Genomic DNA, 23,661 nt, shown 5'->3' on the forward strand with positions numbered 1-23,661 from the left:
CCTGAACTCTGAAGCCTGTTCAGATTCAGCTGCGTTTGGGTAATTGTGAACAGCAGCTCAGAATAGGATCCTAATGGAACATTTACTCCCTTTAGAGGGCGCCGGGATTATTTTTAAAACCGCCTCGACTCAGCAGTCAGCCTAAATGTGTTCATTTAGAGGTGAGGGTGCTCCATCTGAGTAATGAGGAGAGGTTTTGAATAAGGGCAGTTCCCATAGATAGAGATATAGTCTTCCATACAGACTGCTGAGCGATGGTAATGAGGAGATTAGATAGAGAATTTGGGAGAATGAAAGCATGCGTAAGTATGAGCCCTATCGTACACTCTGTGCAAGGCATGTCGCGATGCTCTTTGCTATCTTACACCCAGAGGTGAAAAGTAACAAATTACATTTACTGACATTACTGTAATTGAGTAGATTTTATTAATAATTTGTAATTTTTTAAGATTTTTTTTAAATTGGTATTTTTACTGTTCATTTTGACACAAGTAATTTACTTCGCTACATTGGAGACTCCCCATTACTGAGTAACAAATGAAATGCTGGGGGAAAAAAACTAATTGTCTGAATAAAAAAAATATATAGTTTTGTTCTCCATGGCAGCGCAGCTAAACTTTTCCCATCAATGTTTATTACGGTTAGCGGAACAGACGCTGTGTGAATCAGCTGGGGTCTGTGCGTGCGGCTCTTGACACTTAGAATGCTTATTAAGAGAAAAGGTCTTATCAGAGAATAAAAAAAGATTTGTTGCCTTAAAATGAGAACATTTCACTTGTTAAAATTTTGTTTTTTGCAGTGTGGTATACTGTTCTCAGCATGTGGTAAAGATAGCAGCTCATTAGTTTTTGGACTGGGGTCAACCATCCTGCAAAATCCCCCGCCAGATATCAAGCAGCTCTGTGATCATAAACTGACCTTTGATGAAGGGTTAGAGCTGTGGTCTCCAGTTGTCCTCCTGAAGAGTTTATTTCCAGGAGATTTCTGCTCAATTGGCCAATCCGGCACTTTTGAAGCCTGTAATTATTGAGATCAGATGGGGGGATTAAGGTTTGGGTCCAAAATACTACACTGGAGGAGGTCTAAAAGCAACCATTTTAGACTTTAAATAATGCAAAGAAAATTCATAAAGTTTTAAAAGTTCAGAAATCAATATTTGTTGAAATAACCCTGGTTTTTAATCACAGTTTTCATCATGCATTGTGGCATCATGTTCTCCTCCACCAGTCTTACACACTGCTTTTGGATAACTTTATGCTGCTTTACTCCTGGTGCAAAAATTGATGGCTTGTGATCATCCATCTTCCTCTTGATTATATTCCAGAGGTTTTAAATTTGGCAAAAAAAAATCCAGAACTGTATTATTTATAGACATTAGCCAATCAAACAGCAGATTAGCCCCACCCACTACATTGGAAAAATGAAAATCTGCTCACTGATCATATTACAGACAGAAACAGCATTTATTTATTTATTTTTTTTATCACTAGAACTAGAAGTCAGGTCTGTTAAAGTTAAAGATTGTCCGTCTTTTTTGGAGTAACTCTCTCTACTAGGGGTGTCACGATTCTCTAAATACTCGCTTCGATTTTATTTCCGATTTCAGGGTCATGATTCGACTCGATTCTCGATTTTCTTTTTTCTTTTTCTTTTACAGCAGAGAGGCCTATGCCAGTTTTAGATTAGTCTATGGTCAGTCACTGATTTGATTTATCAAATTTACAATATCTTATTTCAAAAGGTGGGCTTGATATAAGTGATGCAAAGTGATACAAGTGATCTTTAATACACCACATTAGGCACTAATGCTCAAATTTAAATAATTTAATTAAGATATATATGTAATGCCGTCTAGTGGCTTTTTTTGGTAGCAGCAGTGTGCACTATTAAAACAGCAATGTGCAACATAACAAAATAAATAATAAAAAAATACAGGAACAGTCATGTACAAAATAATAGAACAATTAGAGCCTTAACAAACTGAACTCTATCCTACTATAACAGTTAAACATGAAAAATAAGACTTTAAGACTTTTTCAGTCCCTGAGAATGACAAGTTTTTTTCTTTAATAAAGATATATTATTAACTTTATCTGAGAGAAAGATGCTCCTTAAGGTACCAAAACTATTAACATATTTGAGGCTAGACAAAACAACTGTTATTTTTATATTTTCAAGTTTTTCTTTAAGAAGATGAGAATGTCCACATTCTCTGGAGAAAGGGCTGCTCTTTCAGCTACAGTGTGCTGCGCCATTTGCGTAGCTTAGAGGGAGGGATCGTCAATCATCTTTTTGACTTCGAAGCTCGAGACCATGACATAATTTCCATCGATTTCGATGAAAAATCAAAATCATGACACCCCTACTCTCTACAGTCAATGAACGTAGCATTGCTGTGAAAACTTACCTACATGGCCTAAACAAGCTGCTTATCTGTGTCAGCAATAGATACAACTGGAAGTATTCGAATGTATTTATCCATTAAAAGAGTTGTCCGCAAATTTTTGACGGATATTGACAGTATATTTTTGGACATGTCCATCAAATAAGCTATGATAAGACATTATGCTTCATAGTGGTGGGCAATATTATATCGTATACAATATATCGTGACACAGAAATATCATGATATTAAAAATCCATATCGTGATAATAGGGCTGTTCTGTCTTAAAAGTAGTCTATTATTTACTGTGAAGCTTTAGGTGTATTTATTGTATAATTGTTTTAGTTTGCAGTTTATATGCATGCACTAAATATTCTGCAATATTATTTGCTGCATTATATTATTTTATGCTATATTATTTATTTTGCCACATTATGATTATACTGTTATACTATTATACTATATTCCTGAAATTGATTCATTATTTTTCTGTTTTCCTATATCGCCAAGTATATCGTTATCGCAAAAATACCCTGAAATATCGTGATATTATTTTAGAGCCATATCGCCCACCCCTAATGCTTCATTAAAAGACTAAAGCAATAAGGATGTGAGTGTTTCGTATGGATTAAATGTCACTGCATGCACAAATTAATATAAAATAGGAATAGTATGACCTGGTATTGGAAAAGTGTGTGTGTGTGAGTAAGTGTGTGTGTGTGTGTGTGTGTGTAAGAGTGTGTGTGTTTCTGAAGATTTGGAGAGATTGACTGGCCTCCCTGCTGTGAGTAATCAGACTCCCCTGCTGTCTTCCCTCCTTTCCCAACTGCCGCCTGCTAATGGCCAAGAAATAGCTCACAAATCAGAGCAAAATGTAGTTAGAGCTCACAGGAGCTACGGCTACCTAATCATAGAACACTAGCCATGTGTGTGTGTGTGACCGTCTGATCAATTCTGGATGTGATTACTAATTATATTTTAGAGAAAACGTTTTTTTTATAACCTTGGACAATGCTATCAGTGAGTGTGACATATTTTCATTGGATTTGCCATGCACATCTCTGCTGGATTTTCTCAGTCAGTTTTATGAGATAGAGTCACCTGTAATTTCAGGCTTTCAGTTAACAGCTGTGCTGAAGTCCTCAAGAGTTAATTACTTGAATTTCTTGCATTTTCTCTTAATGATTCAAGATTCAAGATTTTTATTGTCACGTTACAGAGTACAGGTGTACATGTGAGTGAAAATTCCCACAGATTCCCACCAACGTGCAGAAAACAATATTTACAAGAAGAAGAATAAAATAAAACATAATCTAAAATAAGACATACAGATACATTTACAGTATAAACAATATACACAGTATACTCTATAACAATACACATAATAACTTACACTATAGAGAAATATTGCACGGAAATATGTTAAGTAAGACTGAATAAGCAAATATATGATGCTATGTAAATATGCAGATATCTAGAGTGTATGTGTGGAAGTGAGGAAATAGTCCAGTATGTGACAGAATAACTATGAGTAAGTGCAGGTAAGGAATGAGTTGAGTGGGAAGTGCAGGGTTCAGAATGTTGTATAATATGTAAAGGGTGCAGAGTTTGTATGGGTGTAAGTGGGGAGGGTTGGGCAGAACACTATTCTACTGGCTGTTCAACAGCCTGGTCGCCTGGGGGAAGAAGCTGTCTCGGAACCGGCTGGTTTTGTTTTTCTTTGTTTTACTGTGTTTGACAGCATCAGTTGTAAAGTAGTGAAGAGGTAGAGTTACAGGTATACAGTGAATAGTGAATATTTGAGTAATGTTCTAATCCAGATTATGGCAAGAACTACTCAACTGAGAAAAGAAAAAAATATTTGATGTGTCAAGAACCTAAGAAAGAAAGAATCCTTAAAGATATCCTTCCACTAAAATCATCTTTTTTTGTTATTACAAGAAATACAATACAATAAGTCTTACTGAGTTGTTTCATGCTGCACATGAAATTTTCCTCAACCTCAATTGTCTGCAGTAGCTATTAAAAGAAAACCCCCGCCTCGCCCACCTTGGCTTGCAACCCCCCACAGGCAGAGCTGAAGCCACTTAGCAACACTGTCTCGTCACATAGAAGCTAACAGCGCTAGGAACAGCATGGCAGTTTGTTCCTGTGTTATTTGTGCAAATAACACATCAGTGTTATATATATGCTTTGCCCAGTAATTCAGAGTGGATTTTTACTTTCTGGACCTGGACTAATTACCTCTCTGTGTAAGTAACTATAGGTTTACATAGGATTTCCGGTGGATTTGACATTTTACAGAGACTCTAAGACTGCACTTAGCAGAGCAGAACACATGTTGTAAAGTAATATATGACATTGAAAAGACTGTTATTAGTGAAAAAAACTGTTGTTTGTCTTGCTGTTGTTAGCCAATGAGAGGCGAGATGTTTGCATGTATGAATATTCAGGAGCAAGAGCCAAAATCCTATCACCCCCATACCCCCCCCCCCCCTCTCATCAGGACTGCCCCAGGAAAGAAAGAGCAAGAGTTTTCTCTGTTACACAGGATAAGTTAACCAAAGTTATCAACCTCAGAAACTGCAAGTTAACAGCACCACAGATAAGACCTAACCTAAATGCTTTACAGAAATGCATTATGTGTTTGATTTTAATATTAATTTACAATGTAGGAAAAAAAAATGAAAAAAATTAATTAGAAGGTGTGTCGAAACCTTTGACTGGTACTGTATAATATTGAATGAATTGTGTTTGCATCATTTATACTACTCTATTATGTGGTAAAATAGACATTGATCTTTTTTTAATAAATAATGAGTCAAATTTAACATTGCAAAAAAATATTTGTCAACAAAGCCTACCAATACTGGTTGTGTTTCATTTCACTCTGCTCTTCTGCATTATTTAAAAAGCTAAAGCAACACAGGAAACAGGAAAAAAGGCAGTAATCTAATATGATACAGTAATATGTTTTATTCTGCAGTCCTTCTCGCCAGAGTAGAGCTGTACTTACTTTTTTCTTCAGAGAGAGTGAATTCATCAGAGCAACTTTCTGATGAATAAAACAGCACAGCGTAGAAAAGGAGAGAACAGCAACTTACCTGCAGTCTCTGTTCAAAACAAATAGCAAATGAAGGTCTCAGCACACCAAGCTTGATTTTATTGGGTTAAAAAAACTGTGTTTTTACCTTTTCTTTCTCAGTGGTGCGTTGGAATACCTTTATAATGCATTACTGAAAATGATCAGGCTTCATCCTTGGGTACAAAAAGCTATCAACCAATCATCTAGACCAGCCTGACGAATGGAAAACACAGTTTTCTTGTAAATGGCTTTTAACTGATTATTGATTTGTATGATGGTGTGACTCCTAAAGTCTTTCTTTTCTTTTTCCACTGTAGAAATATAAAGGTCAACACTCTATGATCTTATATAATCCCTCCTTTCTATAGGTCAATGCCAAGCTATAGACCTACCAACTATTAGGTCTACCGACCACTCTATTTATCTACCAATCAAACAACCGCCCCATCCAGTCAACCTACATACCAACTAAACAAACATGCCTACCTATCTACCAACCAAAAACGTGTATCTACCTTACATCCAGCCAGTTACTCCTCATATATACCTACCAAGCAACTAACCAACTAGTCTACCTACCTACCAGCCAACCAACCACTCTACCTACTTACCAATCAACTAATCAACATGCCTAAAAACCTACCAACCCAAAGGTAGTCTACCTTCCAGCCAACCAACCATTCTATTTATCCACCAACCAACCAACCAACCAACCGCCCAAACAGTCTACCTATTTACCTACCAACCAACTAATCAACATGCCTAAATACCTACCAACCAAAAAGTCTAACTACCTTCCATCCATCCAACTACTCTATCTATATAACTACCTACCAACCCAAACCATTATATCTACCAATCTACCTACCAACCATTCTATCTACCTATATGCCTACCTTCAACCAACTGCCCAACTATCTTTTCTGCCACCCAACCAACTACTCTGTCTACCCAACTACCTACCAACCTTAACCATTATATCTACCTGCCTACCAATTATCTACGATGCCGAAGCACCGTAGGAAGCTGCTGGGCGACGTCCAGGACCCGAGCTCCTGGAAAACACGACACTGCAGCATTACCCTTAGCATTAGACACCTTTAAATGCCTAACAATGGAATCTCTGACAATGAGGGTACTGCCCTTATCTGTTTTCCTCGGGGCTGGGGGAGGTGAAGGAGGCGACGGCGACGAGCTGAGGACCTCAAACCGGTTTGCGGAGGCAAAGTCCGGCTGAGAAGGTAGGGGGGAAACCCGCTTTCCTAGGCCGCGCTGCCGCTCCCAGGCCCCTCCCGGAGCGGGGGTGAAGTAGACGACTGCCGGGGTCCGCCGCGCAGGCAGCACCGGGTTGGAGACGGCCGCGAAGGCGGCGTCGCGGGACTCCTCCAGCCTCGTCCTCTGCCGATGGAGCTCCGACTGCCTCTCGAGCAGGTGCTGGATCTGCTGATCCAGACGGACGAGCTCCTCACTGAGTGTCAGAAGAGCACGATCCTCCGCACACGCCATTACCTCGAAGTAAGCATAAACACACAAAAAACAACGGCAAAAATCGAGAAATAACACAAAATTAATGGCTACCTGAGGCATTTTATAAGTTTAGGAAGGTCATAAGATGGTTAAAAGTTAATAAGTAGTAGAAAACGTAAACAAATAGCTAAAACAGAGACTAGCAACAGAGACGAGCTAAACAAACAGCAAGCAGGTGCCTACCTAATTACATACCTACTTAACAACTGCTCAACTGCCCTACCTGCCATCCAACCAACTACTCTATCTACCCAACTGTCTACCAACCATCTAATCAATATACCTAAATGTCTAAATACCTACTAACCAAAGGATTTAACTACCCTCCAACAAACAACTACTCTATCTACACAACTACCTACCAACCCCAACCATTCTATCTACCTACCTACCAACCATTCTATTTACCTATGTGCCTACCTTCTTACATACCTACTAAACAACCGCTCAACTGCCCTACCTGCCATCCAACCAACTACTCTGTCTACCCAACTGCCTACCAACCATCTAATCAATATGCCTAAATGCCTACCTACCTACCAACCATTCTGTCTACCCTTGTGCCTACTTTCTTACACACATACCAACCAACCAACTAGTCTACCTACCAGCCAATCAGCTACTTTATTTTACTACCAACCAACCAACCAACCACTCAATCAATCTAGCTGCCATCAAACCAACTACTCTATCTACCCAAATACCTACCAACCCCAACCATTATATCTGCAGTGCCTCCCTACCTACCGACCTACTTACATGTCTTAGATCCAATCTATCTACCTACCTACCTACCAGCCCACTACATGCCTTCCTATTCCAACTGCCCAACGATACATCCATCCATCTATCCATCCATCTATTTTCACACTTTGATGAAGTGACACTTGGATAGAGCTGCTTGGCCATGGAAATCCATTCATTCCATGAAATTTTCTATGCTCTTCTGTTCTTGATCTTGATCTGTTCTTTCAGACTCTGCAGAAAGTTGGTGAACTCTTTGTTCTATGCTCCTCAGCATCCGCTGACCCCTCTCTGTTATTTTACACAGTCGTTCTCAGTCTCTTCCACTGTGTTATAATATCACTGACAGTTGGCTGTGGAATGTTTAGTAGTGAGTAGTGAAATTTCACGACTGGATTTGTTGTTGCACAGGTGCTGCATCCTGTCACAGTACCACAGTACAGGAGTTCACTGAGTTCCTGAGACCCATTCTCTCACTAATGTTTGTAGAAGCAGTTTTCATGACTAGCTGCTGCTTTTTTTAACACCTGTTGAGATGGAAGTGAACCTAAGTCCAATTATTTGGATGGGGATTTGGATGGGGAGTTTTAACTTTACCTCAAAGAGTTAAAGACCAATTTACTCGTGTGTGTCAGATCTGTGCAGCTGGATCTGTGCTGGTTTATCCCGAGACTAAAGGCGTAATGCAGTCTGATCGATATCACTGCACTTTAGGCTTGTATCTGAGAGCACAGGAGACTACACGAGATACGTATCAGCTTCCACAATTACATTTCTCAACATTACCCTCTCTCTCATCTCAGGGCACTCAGGCCTTCACCTGTAGTGTGATCACTTTATCTCTGCATTACAGAACTGTGTGTGTTCCTGTGTCCGTTTCCATACATTTAATATGTTTTATAGAGCTGATTTAAAACACATTTCTGCAATGCTTGACGCTTATTAGGATAGACAGAGACTGAGTGATGTAATTGTGCATTGTCTCTCATAGTACATCCAAAAATACCTAAACAGAAATATGTTAATTAGAAATAAGCTTATTTGGCTTATATTTATTAGCCAATGAGTATTGGCTGTATAGAAAACATAGATGCCATGGTTCAAGCGTCTCATACTGCCTTTATTGAGCTTACAGTGATGGTGGTGGTGGTGGTGGTGGGGGGGATACCAATATTAGCATAGTGTGAAGCAGTGTTTTCTCTGGAATGAAGGTGCTCGGTCCAATGAGTTGGGGTGTTGAGGTGTTGAGATGTTGGGGTGTTGAGGTGTTGGGATGTTGGGATGTTGAGATGTTGGGGTGTTAAGGTGTTGAGATGTTGGGGTGTTGAGATGTTGGGATATTGAGGTGTTGAGATGTTGGGGTGTCGAGGTATCGAGATGTTGGGGTGTTGAGGTGTTGAAATGTTGAGGTGTTGGGGTGTTGAGGTGTTGAGATGTTTGGGTGTTGAGGTTTTGAGCTGTTGGGGTGTTAAGGTGTTGAGATGTTGAGATGTTGGAGTGTTGAGGTGTTGAGATGTTGGGGTGTTGAGGTGTTGAGATGTTGGAGTGTTGAGGTGTTGAGATGTTGAGATGTTGGGGTGTTGAGATGTTGAAATGTTGCAATTTTCATTTGTTGAGATGTTGGAGTGTCGAAAATTTGGGGTTTTGCGGTGTTGAGATGTTGGGGTGTTAGGGTGTTGAGGTGTTGAGATATTGAGGTGTTGAGATGTTGGGGTGTTGAGATGTTGGGGTGTTGAGGTGTTTAGATGTTGGGGTGTTTAGATGTTGGGGTGTTGAGATGTTGAGGTGTTGAGATGTTGGGGTGTTGAGATGTTGAGGTGTTGAGATGTTGGGATGTTGAGGTGTTGGGATGTTGAGATATTGGGGTGTTGAGATGTTGAGGTGTTGAGATGTTGGGATGTTGAGGTGTTGGGATGTTGAGATATTGGGGTGTTGAGATGTTGGGGTGTTGAGGTGTTAAGATGTTGGGGTGTTTAGATGTTGGGGTGTTGAGATGTTGGGGTGTTGAAGTGTTGGGGTGTTGAGATGTTGAGGTGTTGAGATGTTGGGGTGTTGAGATGTTGAGGTGTTGGGATGTTGAGGTGTTGGGATGTTGAGATATTGGGGTGTTGAGATGTTGAGGTGTTGAGATGTTGGGATGTTGAGGTGTTGGGATGTTGAGATGTTGGGGTGTTGAGATGTTGGGGTGTTGAGATGTTGGGGTGTTGAAGTGTTGGGGTGTTGAGATGTTGAGGTGTTGAGATGTTGGGGTGTTGAGATGTTGAGGTGTTGAGATGTTGGGATGTTGAGGTGTTGGGATGTTGGGATGTTGAGATATTGGGGTGTTGAGATGTTGAGGTGTTGAGATGTTGGGATGTTGAGGTGTTGGGATGTTGAGATATTGGGGTGTTGAGATATTGGGGTGTTGAGATGTTGGGGTGTTGAGGTGTTAAGATGTTGAGGTGTTAAGATGTTGAGGTGTTGAGATGTTGAGGTGTTAAGATGTTGGGGTGTTGAAGTGTTGAGGTGTTGAAGTGTTGAGGTGTTGGGGTGTTGAAGTGTTGAGAAGTTGGGATGTTAAGGTGTTAAGATGTTGGGGTGTCCAACCATTTACTTAATAAATACCACAAGTGAAGCCAAATTTGCCTACTCATTTTTTAAACCCGCCCCTTGTCACAGACCAAACTTGTCTCAGACTGCCTTCATTGAGCTTCAGTGGTGAAATAATACCAATAGAATAAGACTCTCTGGAGCCAATCAACATGATCAAATTAGCATAATGACTAATGGTCCTCTGTTCAATTAGTTAGGGTGTTGGGGATGAGCTCTGGTTCACTGAATGCAATCAAATCCTAGAAAGCCTTTCCTGGGCAGTGGCTTTAATATTGAATTGTTTTATTTTAAAAGAGCAAATCATTCATTAAATTTACATTTAAACATATTTATATATTTGATTTATTCATATTTTACCACTATATCTTGTCCAAAAACATTCAGACCATATATTTTCTGTGATTGGAACATCATTTCTCCTCACAAGGACACTGTTTTTATATTCTCTACCATCTCTGTTAAACAACCTCATCACCGAGTCATCTGGAGACACAGACTACAATTCTGCTATAATTAAAAACGTTAATGGAGCATTGCATGCAGTCATTATCAAGCCTTCATTCAGCCTCATTCGTAATGATCAGAACATTTTCCATTGGGTGATCAGGTGACATGAAAAGCTCCGATTGCAAGTCGTGCCTTGTCTAGACGAGCCAGACGCAGTGTTATGTGGATTATGAACACTTTCTGTTGGCCTGGCCCGTGTCAGGAGCTTGTCAGTTCTTTTCTCATGCACAGTAAGTCTGATCAGAGCTGATTTATCTGTGAAAGCACTGCAACTGAAGCAGGATTACTAGCATTAGTCTAATAATTGCATCATTAATTGCTTGGGGATTTAAACGTGTACTTTGAAGAAGTTCTTCTTGTAAAGAGAAAATGAGAAAAAAAACTCATTAGAAACTGCAAACATCAGCATGAGTGAGTTATCAAGCTACTCCAGTATTTCACCTCATTTTCCAGTTGCATTCTGTAATTTTTTTTCCAGCAAATTAATGCAGTAAAAGTCCGTCCTATCTACTTACTTACCAACCTGTCAACCAATGTATCTACCATATACGAAACCTACCAACCAGTCAACCAATCTACAGTATCTGTGTATCTATCTACCAACCGGTCAACCTATCAATCCACCTACCTACCAACCAACATGTCAACCAATCTATCTACCTACCAACCAACATGTCAACCAATCTATCTACCTACCAACCAACCAATTAACCAACTTATCTACTTACCAACCAGTCAAATAATGTATCTACCTACCGACCAACATGCCAACCAATCGATCTACCAACCAATTAACCAATCCAACTACCTACCAACCAAGCAGTCAAACAATTTATCTACCTTCCAACCAACCAAATAGTCAATAAATCTATCTGCCTACCTACCAACCAACATGCCAACCAATCTATCTACCAAACAGTCAACCAATCTATCTACTTACCAACAGTCAACAAATATATATACCAGAACAGGAACCAGGAAAACAATCTATGTCAACCAGTCAATCTACCAGAGTCAATCTATCTACTTGTCAACCAGTCTATCTACCTACCAACAAACCAGTCAATCTATCTACCTACCAACAAACCAGTCAATCTATCTACCTACCAAAAAATATGTCAAGCAATTTATCTACCAAACAGTCAAGCAATTTATCTACCTACGTACTAACCACAAAGTAACCCTTTCTCTTTGTCTACCTACATATCCACCTACCTATCAATCTATGTACCTATTTGCTTATACTGTATTATCGACTTATATAGCTACTTATATCTACTTATCTACCAATAAGTCAACTGCCCTACTTATCTACCTAACCACCTTTACATTCATGTACTCATCTATCAACCACTCTATCAATCTATCTATCTACTCATCAGTCTACCTACCAACGATTCAGCTCCTCTACCTACCTTCCTACCTATCAATATTTTTTTTTGCTACTAACTATCAATCACTCTACCTTCGTACCTACAGTACCTAACTATGTCTACGCATCTATCAACAAGATAACAATCTACCTACCTACCAACCACTCAATCCCTCTACCTACCTTTATCTAAATCCAATCTCAATATTTAACAACCATGTACCTATTTATCTATCTACCAACCTACCTACATATAAATCTATGTACTTAGCTGAAAAAGGGTTTGGAGAAAGAATTGTTGCAGAGAGCTTCAGCTGCTGATCAGAGCTGTCAGTCACACGTTTATATGACTAATAATTCACACTCACATAAAAAGCTTTCACAGCCACTCCATCATCCCACATAATCTTTAATCCTCTAAAAAATACTTTACAGATTTAGAGCACAATGCTCTGGAAAATGATCTGATCAGATCTCACAGCATATACACTTTATACATGTACACCATGTATGTTGTACAATCTATCTACCAAACAGTTAACCAATCTATCTACCTATTGATCAAACAGTCAACAAATCTGTCTACCTACCAACCAACATGTCAAGCAATCTATCTACCAAAAGGTCAATCAATCTATCTACATACTTTCCAACCAACCAGTCAAACTATCTATTTACCTACCAATCAACATGTCAACCAAAAGGTCTACCTACTGACCAACCAATCAAACAATCTATCTACCAAACGGTCAACCAATCTATCTACCTACTTTCCAACCAACCAATCAAACAATCTATCTACCTACCAACCAACATGTCACCCTTTCTCTTTGTCTGTCTATCTACCTATCAGTAAGCCTTTTGCGCATATATTGTACTCTGCTGGCCTCTAATACACAATTACAGTGGATGAAGATGGATGTACAAGGTTCTTAAGGGACAGTTTTAAACTAAGCGTAGATTTCCAGGCTTTTAAACTGTGTATGAATCAAGTTACAGTGAGCAGACGTGGCGACAGTAATCATAATGTACGCAGATCGTTATTATTATTATCATTATTTGTTTGTGTGCTTTGATCAGGTATAATTTAAAACCTGATCTGTGTTTGTCCGAGAGCATGAATCATTCTAATGAATTTCACACCTTGAAAATGTCACAGCAATAAAATGCGGAGGTAGCGGGTTTTCCTCCGCTGCCCTTGGTGAACAGGAAATGTACCAGAACATGATGTGGTATTTCGGCACTGCGCTGTGAACACAATGTATTATAAGGGCATTGCACATTTTATGCAAACACCATTATTTTGCAGAGTTATTATACTGTAAAAGCACTTCCAGTGTATTCTGAGTGAAGGTATATACTGTATCTAAGGCAATACAGGAGCATGGAGACATTAAATATTTATACTGAATCAGAATCAGTCTTTTTTATGTAGTTTTAAGACGTGTATTGAACAGTGCAGCACACTTTTGTTCTTCTTTTAAAGTTTAAAAGTTCTTTTAAAGCTATTCGATTGTTTTTTACATTTTAGATTAGATTATTTATATGGTAAGCATCTCTCTACAGGTTGTATTTTATGAGCTACATCCACTAAATATGACACAATCGTAAATTTACTGTATGCGATGAACCTCTAGCAATAAAAGCCTCTTGCAGCCACTTAGCAAAACCATAGATTCCACATGTGACACCATTGCAACCACCTAGCAACACTACAGCAACAACCTAGCAATGACTTAGAAACCACCTGGGACTGCCACTATGATCTGGAGATTGCTGCTTTCCATCAGCTGAAATAAAAAGGAACCACCACAAATACCCCCTAGCAACATCATGACATACACCTGGGATACCACAACAACCACTATTTAGCAACACTATATCATCCACCTAGCAGTTACTTAGCAACACCCTTGCACACACCTGGGATACCACTACAACTACTATTTAGCAACACTATATCATCCACCTAGCAATGTCTTAGCAGCACCATATGAGCCACCTTTCAGATTTCAGAACAACCACTTAGCAACACCACAGCAGACACATGGCATAACATAGCATCACCATATGAGCCACCTAGGATACCACAACAACCACTATTTAGCAATCCTACAGCAACCACCTAGCAATGACTTCATAGCAGACATCTCAGATACCACAATAACCACCATTTAGCAAACACCTAGTAATGACTTATACAGCAACACCGTTTGAGCCACCTGGGAGTGCTAAATAGTGGTATTTGTGGTATCCCATGTGCATGCTGTGGTGTTGCTGAGTCACTGCTAGGTGGTTGATGTAGTGTTGTTAAATGGTGGTTGTCACGGTTGCCCAGATGGCCACTATTTAGCAACACCATAGCAGACACCTGGGATACCACAACAACCACCATTTAGCAATTCCAGGTGGCCTATATGATGCTGCTAAATCTTTGCTAGGTTGTTGCTTATTGTAGGGTTGATTTTTGGTGATTGTTCTGGTATCCCAGGTGTCTGCTATGGTGTTGCTATGTAAGAGTAATTGCTGGGTGGTTGTTGGTTCAGGGACGTGCACAGGAATCTTGAAGGGCAGTTACTCTAACCTGAAGAAAGGGCAAATCCCCCCCCCCCCCCAAAAAAAAAAAAAGAGTCTCTCTCTCTCTCCTGTATTCGTCTCTTTTCCGTGGGCATTTCAAATTTTCTGCATTAACACAACGTGCATGTGAATAATTTGAATAGTGCTTTATGTCCGTCATTCATCTCGCTTGATAAAATGAAATGTTATCAGCTGCATGTAACTTAGTTTGCTTAGCCTCCCACAAAACAACCTGAGCCATGTAAAACGTTGACTGCAAGCTAGCTGGCTGTCAGGGTTTTTTTGCTACCTAAACGTGGCACAGTAGGTGGCTGTCAGATTATTTAGGATCACTAAACGTCCTAAACTCGACGACATCGGATTTTAGAGAAGTTGATTGTGATCATGTCTTGTAATACTGTGAAGGCTACATTTCAAGCTCACCTTCAGGGCAGTCGCTCTACTCCCACGGTATCTGCTGGTCGGCTTTTTTTTTTTTTTTCTAGTGAAGCGTTCTGCGTGTCCCCCGCTACGCCTTTCTCTCGAGGTGTCTGAATCTGAATGATTGACTCTGAAAACTTTGTTTTACGAAACTTCAAATATGAAATATGAAATCATATTTGCCTATATTATTTTTTCCCCTCCCTCGGAAGGGCAATATCAGCCAAGGACGGCAAAAGGGCAGTTACCCAAGCACATTAGCCATAGGCCATAGCGTCTGCACGTCACTGATAGGGTTGCTTATTGGTGGTTGTTATGGTATCTGAGATATCTGCTTTGGTGTTGCTATGTACAGTAAGGGCTTATTTCTGTGTTTATGGGCTTATTTTGAATTTATTTACCTTAGTTGTGTTATGTTAATGTGGAGGGTGGATAAGGGTCTCTTTATGAGTAGGCCGCTAATTTAAAAAGAAAGCTACATTTGCTATGCTTCTGGGATTATGGCTTGGTCTAATTGCTCCACCCACAGTGATGCTACAATATTGTCTTTTCCCTTTTCTCTACAGAGCGTTGTGACGAGGTGCTGGCCACGCCCCTTCCCTACAGTGCTTTCAGCAGCTCCTCGGTGCTGGCTCCTGATTTCGGCGCTGGCTACGCTAAACTGAACCGCAGAGTGGGTGAGTGCACTTATATTCCTCCAGACGCCTGCTCACACTGATATGAGTCCAGGATTTCTGGTCTTCTGAGGTTCAGATACTGGAAAAGAGCTGTGAGATAAACATTAGAGGATAAATATTTGTGTCACCCGTCGTTTATCTCCTGAATTAATGGTCACTGTCTTGGCGTCCTCTCTGGGTGACATTTAGAAGAGAGTGTTGCTCACAGTTCAATGCCAGAGAAATGTGACACCAACAGAGAGAAAGCACTTCTGCTCGATATACAGACAGCAGGTGTCATGGTGAGCACAGAATTGCAGACACGTGCAGATACTGATAAAACAATACGTTTATTATAAAAATAAGCAGATGTAAGACGTGGTTGATACAGAAAATGGGTAATCACCAGAAACCAGAGCAATGTAGACAAAACCATACCATAAATGAGAGACAGTCCAGAGTTCATACACGAGATATCCAATGTCAGAGGTAATCCAAGAGGCAGTAGTGAAAACACAGTCCAGGTAATACACAAGCAATCCAATATCAGAGGCAAAGGCAATAATCGGCGTCGAGAAAACAAAAGCAAGGTCATACACAAGATAAACTGAGACAAGAGATAAAGTAACGCTTTGTAATGAGGAGAACCTACAATACGCGGCGTGGGTGTTTGTGTGGAGTGCTCTTATATAGTGCCAGTAATCAGTATTCGGGACTTCCTGGAGGAAGCAGGTGAGGTGTCACGTGATCAGCTTGCATGGTCTCCCACCAATAAGGAGCTGAGATCAGTTGTAGCGTACGTGTAACACCAGGGTGACCAGAAGTAAGGGCAGCATGTGCCCAACCAATGAGTTGATCGCGAAACTGTTCAGGTACATAAATCTTGTGGGATGTAGTTTAGGTGGTGAACCGCTGCGTTGGGAGAGAACAGCTCCTACGCCAGTATCAGAAGCATCGACCTCGACTATGAACGGTAGTTCAGGTTTGGGGTGCATGAGAACGGGGGCAGAGACGAAGGCAGCTTTTAACTTCTGGAATGCTTGGTCAGCTTCAGGGGACCACTTAAGAACTTTGGTGGCATTCTTAGTGGGTGCTGTAAGCGGGGCAGCTAAACTGCTGAAGTTACGTATGAAACGTCTGTAAAAATTTGCAAACCCTAAGAAACGTTGAAGGTCTTTGATGGATTGGGGGGCGTTAGCGAGACCATAGCTCATAACTAAGTATTCATAATGGCCATTAGTGGTAGTAAACGCAGTTTTCCACTCATCCCCCTCCCTGATGCGGATTAAATTATAAGCACTACGTAAGTCGAGCTTCGTAAAATAGGTGGCGTTACGCAACTGCTCAAGAGCGCATGGAATGAGAGGCAAAGGGTACGTGAACTTCTTAGTAATAGCGTTTAAACCTCTGTAATCTATACAGGGTCTCAGTCCCCCGTCCTTTTTCTTCACAAAGAAGAAGCCAAAACCGACAGGGGACTTCGACGGGCGAATGAATCCCTGAGCTAAAGCTTCAGTGACGTAATCATTCATAGCCTTCTCCTCATCGAGAGTGAGGGGGTAGACTCTAGCTTTGGGTAAGGTGGCACCCTCCACTAGGTCAATAGCACAGTCACAGGAGCGATGAGGAGGCAACTTAGTAGCGTTATCTTTACTAAACACTTCTAGAAAATCTGAATACTCAGTGGGAATAACAGGGGAATCAGAAACTTCAGGGCTCTCCACAGAAGTGGACTGAATGATAAGGCTGTCTAAAACTAAACAGTTCTTATGACAGTGAGAAGACCAAACCGTGATATCCCCATCGCGCCAGGAGACAGTGGGATCGTGGGTCTTGAGCCATGGCATGCCCAGGATAACAGGATGCTCGGTGCTGGGAAGCACAAAAATTGGCAGTTCCTCAAAATGAAGAGCGCTGGCTTGTAGGGTGATGGGTAGCGTCTGCAGAGTAACAGGCTTTGAGGGAACCGTCTTCCCGTCCACAGCATGAATGGGTAACGGACGCAGAAGTTCTCGGGTGGGTAAGCCATGCTCTTTAACCAGGTCCAGACTCATGAAGTTCCCTTCCGACCCGGAATCTATAAGCGCTGGGACAGAGAGCATACCATCAGGCAACATAATATTCACAGGTAACGAGAAACATTTGGAACGAAAAATTGTGTTTTGCTTACGTACCACGTTGGAGAGCACTCCACGCGCTGTCCCAGGGCTGGAGCTTTCACAGGTCGGGTCAGGAGACCACACTCAGCCTTGAAATGACCGGCCTCCCCACAATAAAGGCACAAACGAAGCTGGATCCGGCGCTGTCGCTCCTCTGGAGTTAGCCGGGTTTTCTGGATGTCCATGGGCTCTGGGGCAGACAGCGCAGCTTTCTCTGGTGTGGAGGTGCGGGGCAGAGTCACAGGAGTGTGCTGAGTGCGAGAGCTGGTCTTGGGGCGGCGCGAGAGAAGTTGATCCAAACGGATCGACAGTGAGATGAGCTGATCCAAAGTTAGCGAATCATCTCTGCAGGCTAACTCCCTCTGAATGTCAGGGTTGAGTCCGCATCTGAATACGTTAATCAAAGCTGCATTATTCCAACCACTACCAGCTGCAAGAGTGCGGAACTCCAAAGCGTAGGAAGCCACCGGCTTCTGACCTTGCTTGAGAGCCAGCAAAAGTTCTCCATTAGACTGTCCATAACGAGAATGATCAAAAAACGAGCGAAAAATAGCCAAAAAATCAGTGTAGCTAGCCCCAGAAACTTCCTCCCAAATAGCTGTAGCCCACTCAAGTGCCTTACCAGAAAGCCGGGAGATAATAAAACCGATCTTAGCATTATCGGTTGTGGGCGGTGAATTACTAAAAAACACGGAGCATTGCAAAAGAAAACCGCTGCATTTTTCCGGATCCCCATCAAAAATCTCCGGTTTAGCGACAGAATAACCAGGCACAGATGAAATAGCGTTGGGCAAACGGGGGGCAGCTAACGGGCTAGGGCTAGGCTCAGTTAAGCCTCTGAGGTGAGCTAGCAGCTCCGAAAGCTGTTGCTGCTGTGTAGCTTGTTGGCTGGCTAGCTCAGAAACAGCTTGGGTTACACCAGCGAGCGTTTGCTGGTGCTGACCAAGTAGCCTCCCCTGGTTGGCTAAACCAGATCTAATAGCCTCAGTATCTGCTATCTGATCTTGTACGGCCGCGTATTCTGTCATGGTGAGCACAGAATTGCAGACACGTGCAGATACTGATAAAACAATATGTTTACTATAAAAATAAACAGATGTAAGACGTGGTTGATACAGAAAATGGGTAATCACCAGAAACCAGAGCAATGTAGACAAAACCATACCATAAACGAGAGATAGTCCAGAGTTCATACACGAGATCCAATGTCAGAGGTAATCCAAGAGGCAGTAGTGAAAACACAGTCCAGGTAATACACAAGCAATCCAATATCAGAGGCAAAGGCAATAATCGGCGTAGAGAAAACAAAAGCAAGGTCATACACAAGATAAACTGAGACAAGAGATAAAGTAACGCTTTGTAAAGAGGAGAACCTACAATACACGGCGTGGGTGTTTGTGTGGAGTGCTCTTATATAGTGCCAGTAATCAGTATTCGGGACTTCCTGGAGGAAGCAGGTGAGGTGTCACGTGATCAGGTGAGTGCGTGATGTCAGCGGTGCATTCTGGGTAATGTAGTTGTTGACCTGAGAACCTCCGTTAGAGCTGGGTGTGGAAGGGACAGAGGAGCTAACAGCACCAGACGTGACAGCAGGAGGCTCAGGGATGGCTTTATTCACTGCAGTTGGGTTTATAAAATTAGAGCGTCAGAAGATTTAAGTGTTCTATAAACAGAATAATAATCTTATCATTGAGAAAATTTAGACTATATTGAGGTTCCCTAAAGTTTTGCATGTAAAGTTACAGAAATAAGGTTCCAGGAACATTATAACATATTATAACATTGTTATTCGACTGTTTTTTGGATCTGCTACTTTTCCTACAGTTTTTACAATAATGACTTAATTTAAACTCGAATTTTAAATAGTAAGCATCTATCCACAGGTTATATTTTATCAGCCAAATCCACCAAATGTGAAACAATTGTAGATTTACTGAATGATATGAACCTCTAGCAATAAAAGCCTCTAGCAGCCACTGAGCAAAACCATAGATTCCACACCATGAGACACCATGGCAACCCCTTAGCAACATAACAGCAACTAACTAGCAACACAAACACCACCTAGGAACAGCATGGCAACCACCTGGAATACCACAACAACTATCAAGCAACACTCATCCAAGCAAGTAGCAGTGACCTAGCAACACCATGGTATACACCTGGGATACCACAAATAGCATCTTTTAGCAACACTTCAACAACCACCTAGCAATGACTTAGCAACACCATATGTCCCTTAGCAACACCATATGAGACACATGGGATACAACAACAGCCACCAATTAGCAACACTGAAGCAAGAACATAGCAATGACTAAGCAAGACTGACCTTAGGAACCACCTGGGATACCACAAATACCATAATTTAGCAACACTACAACAACCACCTAGCAATGGCCTAGGAGCACCATATATACCGGAACAACCACTTAGCAACTCCATAGTAGTCACATGGAAAACCACAACAACATCAAGCAACACTATAGCAACCACCGAGCAGTGACTTAACAACACCATGGCATCCACCTGAGATACCACAACAACCATAATTTAGAAACACTACAACAACCACCTAGCAATGACTTCACAACCACCATTTAGCCACCTGGGACACCACAACAACCTTTGACTTAACAGAACCATATGAGTCACCTGGGCTAGCAACATCATAGCAACCACCGAGCAGTGACTTAGCAACACCATTACATCCACATGGGATACCACAAATACCATAATATAGCGACCCTACAACAACCACATAGCAATGACTTATCAGCACCATATGAACCACTTGGGATACCAAAACATTGACTTAGCAACCCACATTTAGAAACACCATAGCATGCACCTGGGATACAGCAACAACCACCAATCAGCAACACTATAGGAACCACCTAGCAATGACTTAGCAACCACCTGGAATACCACAACGACCATGATTTAGCAATACTTTAACAACCATCTAAGCAATGACTAAGCAGCACCATATGAGCCCCCTTGAATACCACAACAACCACTTAGCAACACCATAGCAGGGACATGGCATTACATAAAAAACACCATTTAGCAACTCCATAGCAGCCACCTGTGAAACAGCAACAGCCACCAATTATCAACACTACAGCAAGAACCTAGCAATGACTTAGCAACACCGAAGCAGATACCTGGGATACCAGAGCAACCTATTAGCAACACCATTGTAGACACATGGCATAACATAACAACCCTCATTTAGCAACACCATAGCAACCACCTAAGACACTACAGCAACTACCAAGCAATGTTGTAACAGCACCATATGAGCCACCTTGGATACCAGAACAACCACTTAGCAACACCATAGCAGGCACATGGCATAATATAAAAAACACCATTTAGCAACTCCATAGCAGCCACCTGGAATATACACAACAACACTATAGCAAGCAACTAGCAGTGACTTAGCAACACCATGGCATCCATCTAGGATACCACAAAAACCATAATTTAGCAACACTACAACAACCACCTATCTTTAGTGAGGTTTCAGGTAGCTATAACGTGTAATATTGGCACTGCTATGCTGCGGTCGTACATGTTTATGGCAGAGTAATACATAAAGAGCTTCAGTTACAGTGCATTACCGGCTGGTAATGTCACTCATAAAACGTGTCTGAGCCAATCACATTGCAGGGTCAGAACTAACTGTGGTATAATAGACATTATACAACAGTTAGTTCCGACCTCACAATCTGATTTGAAATCTGGTTGAGAAGTGTTCTAGCCGTGATGATATTCGTGATAACATCACGGCCTTCTCACACTAAACTTGTATCACTGTGCGACGCGTTGCTGATTAACGGCATATATACACAGGACAGTTTTGAATCATCGCCTCTACCGGCACCAACAGCAGCGTTAGCTTAGCACAGGCTAGCGCTCAGCCGCGGCACACTTGCCCTCAGCCTGTAGCGCTGACTCGTGGAAAAAGGCAAGGGAAATCGCTCGGTTAATGCCGTCTGACCGCCAGAACGATAATTTAACCAGCCAGGCTAGGCTAAACTAAGTTAATGCTGAGCTAAAGCAAGCTACGCTGACTGGGAATTTCGGAAGCGCGGATAGCTTGACTCCGGTCACCTACCCACAGTCCAGCCACACCGGCAATCTAACCAACACCACCCAGCAAAACAAACAGAAATGCTCAAAAATGTGCAGCGTTCACCTGAAGACGATTCCACAGAGAAGGAGAGGAGAGTATTAGCGTTATTTCACGCTCCTAACGTTACCATCATCGCTTATTCGCAAGTTTGCTTTCAAGCTTACTTTCGTGGTGTTAGTCTGTATAAACCATACACCGTTTTGTAGTTAAGTTTCAGTTCTGTTACAGTTGTTGTGGAACTACTTTGTGGCGGAAGGCACAGTCCATATTAAAGCATATTCAAACTGAATTTCTTAAAGTTCTTTGAATCAACTGAATCAACTGTTGTATAAAAGCAATAGAACACTCGAGGTCGTGTGTTATCACGAATAACATCACGGCTGTGATGATCTACAGTACTCGCCTTCGGCTCGTGCCTACGACCGGATCACAGCCGTGATGTTATTCGTGATAACACACTCCCTCTCGTGTTCTATTGCTTAATTATGATATTATGTTGTGTATAAGTAATGCTCGTATCATCCTGAGCTTGATCTGCTCCTGGTTGTTGGTGGTCTCTAAGGTAACGGAGGCTGGTCACCGCTGGACTCGGACAGGTACCAGTGGCTGCAGGTGGATCTCAGAGGCAGGAAGCAGATCATGGCTATAGCCACCCAGGGCAGATACAGCAGCTCGGACTGGACCAAGCAGTACCGGATCCTCTACAGCGACACGGCCAGTAACTGGAGGCCGTACCGACAGGATGGAAACATATGGGTAACTGAACTGATTTCAGCTTATATTAAACTTTTAAACAATGTTTCAATTCCCTTGATTCGGGAAGAAACATGAAATGAACAGGTGTCCCCAGAATTTTTGTCAATTTAATGTACTACTTTTTATTCAGGTTTGTCTTTTCCTTTTGCAATCCTATTTTTCCAAGTTGCGTCTGTAATAATTGTAGAAAATCAATTATAGGCAATTATTAGTTAGAGCTGCTAATTTATTATAATATAATATAATTAATATTAATATATATATATATATATATATATAATTAATATTAATTAACCACACAATTTGCTGTGATTAATCACGATTAATCATTTATGAGGCTCAAAAAAACTCTGATAAACTTATCCGGTCTCCCATTTCTTGGCGGCCCTGATGAGTGCCAGTTTCATCATAATGAAACTGCGACGTTCTTAAAAATAAGCATGTTTTTTTAAAGTTACATGACGGTCAAAAGACTGTGATGCTCCCGTCTCAAGGCATCTGGAGTCTTCTATGCGTCATAACGCCTATATAGTGGAGTCAGTAGCCAATCAGATTACAGCATCACATTAAAGCATTTACAAAATCTACAAATATTCACATAAAAATATTAATTAAGTATTAAATCCACATCAACAAAATATAACTTTAACAAAAACAAAGAAATAGCTATAACAATGCCTTTCAAACCTTTTAAAGTTTACCTTAATTTTTTTAAGTATATTTTTTTACTTTGTTGAGAAG

At 41.1% G+C, this 23,661-nt stretch overlaps 1 protein-coding gene across 1 annotated transcript in view; it reads left to right on the forward strand.

Moving 5' to 3' along the window:
• cntnap2b (contactin associated protein 2b) overlaps nt 1-23,661 on the forward strand; it is a 96,026-nt gene that overhangs the window by 31,598 nt on the left and 40,767 nt on the right. Inside the window, exons 2-3 of the mRNA XM_022678712.2 lie at nt 15,775-15,885; nt 22,727-22,920. Coding sequence (XP_022534433.2) covers nt 15,775-15,885; nt 22,727-22,920 — 305 coding nt within the window. The remainder of the gene's footprint in view (nt 1-15,774; nt 15,886-22,726; nt 22,921-23,661) is intronic.

The sequence above is a fragment of the Astyanax mexicanus genome, chromosome 4 (genome assembly GCF_023375975.1).
Source record: "Astyanax mexicanus isolate ESR-SI-001 chromosome 4, AstMex3_surface, whole genome shotgun sequence".
Taxonomy (NCBI): domain Eukaryota; kingdom Metazoa; phylum Chordata; class Actinopteri; order Characiformes; family Acestrorhamphidae; genus Astyanax; species Astyanax mexicanus.